We start from the raw sequence: 8,878 nt of genomic DNA, 5'->3' as shown, positions 1-8,878 counted from the left end.
ACTATTTTGCAGTCCCACCAACAATGCAGGAGTGTCCCAGTCTCTCCACATCCCCGCCAGCATTTATTGTCCTCAACTTTTTTGATCTTTGCTGTTATTGCTGGTGTGAGATGATATCTCATTGTTGTTTTGATTTGCATCTCTCTGATGGTTAGTGATCGTGAACACCTCTTCATATTGTTTGTTGGCTGCCCGGATCTCCTCCCTGGTGAAGTGTCTGTTCATATCCTGTGCCCATTTCTTGATTGGGGTTATTTGTGTTGGTTTTGTAGATGTGTAGTATTTTCCTGTATATTCTAGAGTCCCTTATCCGATATGTCATTGCCAAAGATATTTTCCCAGTCTGTGGGTTCTCTTTTTACTCTCTTGGTGAAGTCTATTGATGAACACAAGTTTTTAATTTTTAGTATGTCCCACTCATCTGTTTTTTCTATTTTTGTTTGTGTACTTTTCAAAATGTGTGGCAGCCTGTCTATGCCCTGAATTAGTGCCCTCACGTTTGTCCCTATTTTTTCATTGATGATCTTCTTAATTTTGGGATTCACATTTAGATCTTTGATCCATGATGAATTCATTTTTGTGTATGGCGTGAGGTAAAGGTCTTGTTTCAGTCTTTTACATATCGCTTTCCAGTTCTGCCAGCACCATTTATTAAAGAGATTGTCTCTTTCCCATGCAGTGTGTGTAGGCATTTTGTTGAAGATCATTTGGCTGTAGGTGGTTGGGTTGATATCTGGATTCTCGATTCTGTTCCATTGATCCATGTCTCTTTCATTGTACCAGTACCAGGCTGTGTTTACCACCATAGCTGTGTAGTAAACTTAGAAATTGGGGAGTGAGAGACCCCAACCTTGTTCTTCTTTTTAGCAGTGCTTTGCTTATCCTGGGTCTCTTTCCTTTCCATATAAAGTTTGTAATTGCTCTTTCCATCTCTTTGAAGAATGTTGTTGGAATCTGGATTGGGATTGCATTGTACCATCTTCATAATTTTTGCTGTGCTTGAATCCATTGTTGCAGTCAGTGTGTCTATCCATCTCATTAAAAGTTTCCCTCATTTTTTGTTGATTCTCCACTTTATCAAACACAAGGTCTTTTTCTAGTGATTGAGCTTTCTTCATGATTTGTTCAAAGTTGCTGTGAGTTAATGCACTGGACTGCAAGGTCGCAGTGGTTCATGTTCATGTAGTTGCTTCTCGGAAACTCTGTACATGATCGCTATGAGTTGAAACCAGCTCAGTGGCACTTAACAACATAACAATGGCTAATGGTCATTAACATTTCTTAATATGTTTGTTGGCTGCTTGAATGTCTTCCTTGGTGAAATATCTGTTCATGTCTTGTGCCCATTTTTTAATTATTTGTCTTTTTCTTGTAGAGGTGTTGTAGTTTCCTATAAATTTTAGCGAATTGCACCTTGTCTGATATGTTGTTGTAAAACATTTTTTCCCCTAGTCTTGGGTTCTTTTGATGAAATCTTTTGACGTACCTAAGTTACTAATTCTTAGTATCTCCCAGTCATCTGTTTTGCCCTCTATTGTTTGTGTGTGTTTTTTTGCCATGTTTGATAGTGTATGTATACCATGTATTGTTGTTGTTGTTGTTAGGTGCCATTGAGTTGGTAACCTTAAATTTGTCCCTGTTTTTCATTGATGATTTTTATAGTTCTGGGCTTTACATTTACATCTTTCATCCATGTTGAGTTAGTTTTTATATATGGTGTGAGAAATGGGTTTTGTTTCATACTTTTGCAAATCGATTTTCATACTTTTGCAAATAAGGAAGAGACTATCTTTTCCCTATTTAATGTATTTTGACTCTTTGTCAAAAATCACTTGACTATGTTATTGTTGTTAAGTGCCATTGAGTTGGTTCTGACTCACAGGGTTTGTAAGGCACGGCTTATAGGCCTGAATGAGTGACCTTGAGCCTCAAGGCGACTTTGCAGTCCAGTGCATTAACCCACAGTGCCATACCAGGACTCTAGTTGACTGTATGTGGATGGATTTTCTTCTGGGTTCTCAATTTGTTTCCATTGATCTATGTAAAGTTCCTTGTATTAATACCAGACTGTTTTGACCACTGTGGCTGTGTATTAAATTTTGAGATCAGGGAGTGAGAAGCCTCTCACTTTGTTCTTCTTGTTAAGCAGTGCTTAGCTTATGAAGAACAAAAGTTTTCTTTCCTTTCCATATAAAGGTCATGATAGTTTTTTTTCATCTCTTTAATGTTGGAATCTGAATTGGGATTGCATTCTTTATGTAGTTTGCATTGGGTAGTATCAACATTTTCACAATGTTAAGTCTTCTTATCCATGAGCATGGTATAGTCTTCCATTTTTGTAAATCTCTTGGTTTCTTGTATTAGTGTTTTGTAGTTTTCTTTGCATAGGTTTTTGTTTCTCTGGCTATATTTATTCCTAAATATTTCATCCTTTGGGTGGCTATTGTAAATTGTATTGTTTTCCTAATTTCCTTCTCAGAACAGTCTTTAATAGTATAGAGGAATCTACCTGATTTTTGTATGTTGATTTTGTACCCTGTCACTTTGCTCTTTCAATGAGTTCCAGTAGTTTTTTAGCTGAGTCTGGGATTTTCTATGTATAGGATCATATTATCTTCAAATATGGGGGGTTTACTTCTTCTTTGCCAATTTGGATGCCTTTCATTTCCCTGTCTTGCTTTATAACTTTGGATAAGACTTCCAGCACAATATTGAGTAAGAGTGGTGACAAAGGGCAACCTTGTCTGGTTCCTGTTTGCAGAGGAAAAGTTTTCAGTTTCTTTCCATTGAGAGTGATGTTGCTGTTGGTTTTGTATGTATGCTCTAATTATATTGAAGAATTTCAAAAAACACTTTGTTGAGTGCTTTTTCAGGAATGGGCATTGGATTTTGTCAAATGGTCTTTTCTACATGAATTGTTATAACCATGTAGTTTTTCTGCTTTTTAAAATTTATGTGGTGAATTATGTTGTTTTTCTAATATTGAACTATATTATGGTATTTCCAGTTGTCTCATATGCAATGTGAATGTTAGACAGTGCATAAGGAAGACCATGAAAGAACTGATGCATTTGAATTATGGTTCGATGAGAGTATTAAAAGTACTATGGACTACCAAGAACAAACAAATCTGTGTTGGAAGAAGTACAGCCATAATGCTCCTTAGAAGCCATGATGGCCAGACTTCATCTCTCATACTTTGGACTTATCAGGAAGGACCAGTTCCTGGAGAAGGACCTCATGCTTGGTAACATGGAGGATCAGCAAAAAAGAGGAAGAACAGTGGCATCAGCAATGGGCTCATGTGTAACAACAATTGTAAGGTTGTCCCAGGATCGGGCAGTGTTTCATTCTGTTGTGCATAGGGTCACTATGAGTTGGAAACAACTCAGTGGCACTTGACAACAACAACATACTTCTGCATTATCAACAGAGCCTGGTATTCTGTCACTAGTGCATTCCCACCATTAATTATGAATTATTATTATCTTGAGTTTCTAAATAAAAATAACATTAAGTGTCTCTTAATTGTTTTATTGCTATCTTATTCATTAATGAAACATTTTATTCCTTTTTTTCTAGTGGAAAAGAACCCTAAGAAATAAAGTAATCTCTTTAGACTGTAAAAGTAAAAGAGGTATCCGTGGACGTCCTGTCACTTCTAAGGCATCATCAGAAAGGTAAGATAAATGTGTATGACTTAGGATGGACTTACACTAGAGGTAAATTGTATGACCATGGGCAATTCATTTAAACCGCTTTGGATCTTAATCATCACAACTTTAAAAAATATAGTGCAAGCTAGAACTTGTGTAAGGAAGAAACCTGTCAGAGGAGAAAACCTAACAAATTTTCCACTAATGTGATGTGGCGACTGCAAGGTCAGTTTGAAATGAAGGTCGACACTTCAAACCCACCAACCGCTCCTTAGAAACACTAGACAAGGTTGCTATGAGTCGGAACTGACCTGACGGCATTTAACAATAACAACACAGAGCAATAGTAAAGTGGTAAGATTGCACTCAGTCAGAGGCTTAAAACTTTATTCCATTCATGTTACCACGTGCAGCTATACTTTGAGGAGGCAGCTCTTCCTTAGTCATATTTTGAGTTCCATCGAACCTGAGGGGTGCATCTTCTGGCACTGTATCTGACAATATTCTGCTGCCAGTCATAGTTTTTCAGTATTCAGTATTCTGGTGCTATCTTTTATTTTTATTTTTTAAAGTTTGGTTGTGAACTTAGTGACAGTTTACATGGGAGAATATTGGCTTTACATCATCATTTTGCTTCCATTCCTTCTGGGTTTTTTTTGCGCCGGGTGGGTGGTGGTGAGTTGTACACAAAAACACTCAGGAATATATAGTCATTTAAACAACTAAATGGCACATTCTGCAAGCCTGCTTGGCCATCAGCACCCAGTCCCTCTCTTTCCATGAGTCCAGAGTCCCCAGCTGCTCCCTCTCTCCATTGTCTTCATCTCTGCCTCCATCTCTGGTGTCACTGCTTCTCAGGATAGGGTCCCACATTCCACTTGTGCTCGTCTCCCTTGATGGTCTTAGGGTCCTCTGTTTCTGGACTAAAATTAAGTAAGTAAGTACGTAAGATGAATGACTCCCCCGTTTTTGTTACAAAATTTCTACATTTACAGTTGAGACAGTCGCAATTAGTCATGATAACAATTACTCACTATTGAATCATAAGATTCTTATCCCCATCTCTTTTCACCAGACCCATCTGGACAAGATGAAAACTCTTCAGTGGGGACTATACCTTCCTCTGCACATTCTTAAACTAAACTCCCTCTTGAAAACTTGTAAGTCAGTCACTTTATGCCTTTATTGCCCCCTCATTTTAGGTAGCAGATATCTAAGTTGCCCGTCCCTATCTACCCTGTATACAGAGAGGATAGGATTGATACCTGATATGAAGACTCCTTCCCTCTCAGTTGAAATTTTGAACTACTACATCCATATGTTTAGGTCAAGTTCATCAAATTGTAGAAAATTACTCATGTTTCCTTTATAAAAAAAAAAAAAATATTTTATCTTCCTCTAGTCGAGTTCTGATTATCAAACCATCGAGGCTAGGTCACATGGGTACTATCTGCAAGTTTGGGCATTCTTGTTTATCTCCCCTCACTTCATATGAGCTCAATGCTGCACTCTATTCTGCTGCTATCTTACAGCGTTCCACTGATATTCATAAGGTTTTTCAGTGACTAAATCTTTGAAAGTAGTCCATCTTTCCTTTTTCCTTGTCTGTTTTAGTCTGGAAGCATATCTGAAACCTGTTCATCATGGGAGACCCTGCTGGTATTTACAATACTGGTGACATAGCTTCCAGAATCACAGTAACATGCAAGTCATCACTGTATGACAGACTGTCAGTTTGAGGACTAAGGTGCGCCTAACTCAAGCTATGGTATTTTCAGTAGCCTCATATGCATGTGCAAGTTGGACAGTAAATAAGGAAGATCATAAAAGAGTTGATGCATTTGAGTTATGGTTGGAAGAGAATACTAAATGTAACATGGACAGCCAGAAAAACAAAGAAATCTGTCTTGAAAGAAGTATAGCCAGAATGCTCCTCAGAAGCCAGGATGGCCAGACGTTGTCTCTAATATTTCGAGTGTATTATCAGGAAGGACCAGTCCTTGGAAGGACAGCATGCTTGGTAAAGTGGAGGAACAGTGAAAAATAGGAAAAGCCCCAACTAGATGGATTGGCACAGTGGCAGCAGCAATGGGCTTAAGTGTAGCAACAATGGTGAGTTTGGCGCACGGCTGGGCACTGTTTCGTTCTGTTGTGTATAAAGTCATTATGAGTCATTACCAACTTGAAGGCACCTAACAACATCACCACCACCATAACTGAACATTTTGATCAGGGAACCTATGGAAGAATTGTGGTCAAAAGGGGAAAATGTTGCAACAGAATTTCAGGTTTTCATAGTGTCCAGGATTTCTAGAGCCATTGATACTGGAGGAACACTGAAATGAACTAAAGCCCTGAGATGATTTTTAATTCTTAAACCAAACCACATGTTGTTGTTGTTAGTAGGCTCCACCTTATAGCTACCCTATTTATAGCAGAACGAATTGCTGCCTGGCCTTGTGCTATGTCACAATTGTTTTGTTATGTTTGAGCCCATTGTGGCAGCCACTGTGTCAATCAATCTCATTGGAGGTCTTTGATTTTTTCACTGTTTATTTTACCAAAAAAGTTTGGTCCCTCCTGATACATGTGTACAGTACATTAGACGAAGTCTTGCCATCCTTTGAAGGAGCATTCTGGCTGTATTTCTTCCAAAACAGACTTATTCTGGCTGTCCATGTTACTTTTTAGTATTCTTCCCCACATCACAATTCAAATGAATCAGTTCTTCTCCAGTTTTTCTCATTGTCCAGCTTTCACATGCATCTGATTGAAAGTACCATGCTTTGTGTCAGGTGTACCTTAGTCCTCAAAGTGACAGTTTGCTCATTAACATTTTAGAGTTCTTTTTCTGCAGATTTGCCCAGTACAGTACACCTTTTGATTTTTCAACTGCTGCTGCCATGAATGTTTATTGTGGATCCAAGTAAAATGAAATCCTTGAAAACTTCAGTGTTTTCTCTGTTTGTCACAATGTTGTTCATTGGTCCACTTGTTAAAATTTTGGCTTTCTTTCCATTGAGTTGTATTCCTTACTGAAGACTGTAGTCTTTGATCTTCATCAGCAATTGTTTCAAGTCCTCTTTGCTTTCAGCAAATAAGATTGTGTCATATACATATTGCAGGTGGTTATGTTGTTATTAGGTGCCATTGAATTTGGTACTGACTTATAGTGATCCTCTGCACAACAGAATGAAACATTGCTCAGTACTATGCCAACCTCACAATTGTTGCTATGTTTGGGTCCATTGCTGCTGCCCCATGTACCAATCCATGTTGTTGGGGGTTTTCCCTGACCTTCCACTTTACCAAACATGATATCCTTCTCTAGGTACTGGTCCCTCCTTAGAATATGTCTGAAATATGAGTGATGAAATATGGCATCCTGGCTTTTCCAAAGTGCTTTCTGGCTGTACTTTTTCTAACACAGATTGATTCGTTCTTTTCGTAGTCCTTGGTACTTTTAATATTCTCTTCTAACACCATAACTCATATGTATCAATTCTTCTGTGGTTTTCCTTATTCACTGTCCAACTTTCACATGCATATGAGGCTATTGAAAATAACCTGGCTTGGTTCAGGTGCACCTTAGTCTTCAAACTGATATCTAATGTAGTACATTGTGTAATTCCTTGACTGATGATCCAGTGAGTATTGAGCAAAATGAAGACTTTGACAACTTCAGTCTTCTCTCCATTTATTATATGGATATTGTTTATCGGGTCTGTGGTAAGGATTTTTGTTTTCTTTACATTGAGCTGCTACCCAAATTGAATGCTGTGGTCTTTGCTCAACATCTGTAAGTGTTTTAAGTGCTCTTCACTTTCAGCAAGCAAGGTTATATCATCTTCGTATCACAGGCTGTTAATGAGCCTTCCTCCATTCCTGATGATATGTTTTTCTTCATATAATCCAACTTCTTGGATTGTATGCTCAGTATACAGATTGAGTAAGTATGGTGAAAGAATAGAACCCTGGCAAACACCTTTGCTAATTTTAAACCATTCAGTGTCCCCATGAGCCTACCTCTAATCCTGTTTCCATGTTCGTCTTCATATATTCCAGCTTCTTGGATTATTTGCTTAGCATATAGATTGAGTAAATTTAGTGAAAGGATATAACCCTGGCACATACCTTTCCTCATTTTCAATCATTCAGTATCTCTTGTTCTACTCAAACAGCTGTCTTTTGGTCTATGTACAGGTTCCTCATGAGCACAATTAATTGTTCTGGAATGCCCGCTCTTTGCAGTGTTATCCATAGTTTGTCATGATTTACAGTTTAATGCCTTTACAGTCAATAATGCGCAAGTAAGCATTTTTCTGGTGTTCTCTGCATTCAGCCAAAGTCCACTTAACCTCAGCAGTGATATTCCTTGTTCCATGTCCTCTTCTGAACCCAACTTGAATTTATTGCAGGTCCTTGTGGATGTAGCGCTGCAACTGTTTTCGAATTATCTTCAGCTAAGTTTTACTTGGTGTGTGATATCCATGATACTGTTTGATAATTTCTGAACTCAGTGGGATCATTTTTCTTTGGTGAGCTCTTTTAGTCAGTTGGCCAGTAGCTGTCTTCCAGATTTCTTGACAGAATGGTGAGTGCTTCTAGGGTTGCACCAGTTTGTTGCAGTACTTCAGTTGGTGTATCTATCAAATCCTGGGACTTTGTTTTTTGCTAATACCTTCAGTGTAGCTTTAACTTTTTTAGTACTATTTAATTCTTGATCATGTGGTACCTCTGGAAATGGTTGATAGTCAACCATTTATTTTGAGTACAGTGACACTGTATATTTCTTCCATCTTTTGATTCTTCCTGCATCATTCACTATTTTACCCATTGTTATTGTTAAGTGCAGTGGAATCTGTTTCAGCTCATAGCAACACTGTATACGTTTTCTGAAGAGCAGCTGATATGTTTGAACTGCCAACCTTGTGGTTAGTAGTTTGCTGCTTATCCTACGGTGTCACACCAGATCTCCCATTTTGCCGTTAGAATCTTTCAATATTGCAACCAGAGGCTTCTGTCTTTTCTTTTCTTCATTCAGCTTGAGAAATGTTTAACATGTTCTTTCCTTTTGGTTTTCTACTTGACTTTTTTTTTTCCCCCTCTATTTGACTTTGTATTCTTGAGCTGTCCTTTGAAATGTTCTGCTTTCTTCCATTTGCTTTAGCTAATCCATGTTTAAGTGTAAGTTTCAGAGTCTCTCTCTCTTTTTTTTTTTT

At 38.0% G+C, this 8,878-nt stretch overlaps 1 protein-coding gene across 2 annotated transcripts in view; it reads left to right on the top strand.

Moving 5' to 3' along the window:
- The window catches only part of SENP7 (SUMO1/sentrin specific peptidase 7), a 199,479-nt gene that overhangs the window by 3,275 nt on the left and 187,326 nt on the right, over positions 1-8,878 (top strand). For both annotated transcript variants that reach the window (XM_006868618.1, XM_006868617.1), the window contains exon 2: positions 3,583-3,680. In XM_006868618.1, coding sequence (XP_006868680.1) covers positions 3,583-3,680 — 98 coding nt within the window. The remainder of the gene's footprint in view (positions 1-3,582; positions 3,681-8,878) is intronic.

The sequence above is a fragment of the Chrysochloris asiatica genome, unplaced genomic scaffold (genome assembly GCF_000296735.1).
Source record: "Chrysochloris asiatica unplaced genomic scaffold, ChrAsi1.0 scaffold00120, whole genome shotgun sequence".
Taxonomy (NCBI): Eukaryota; Metazoa; Chordata; class Mammalia; order Afrosoricida; family Chrysochloridae; genus Chrysochloris; species Chrysochloris asiatica.
This window is presented reverse-complemented; position numbering and strand designations above follow the sequence as displayed.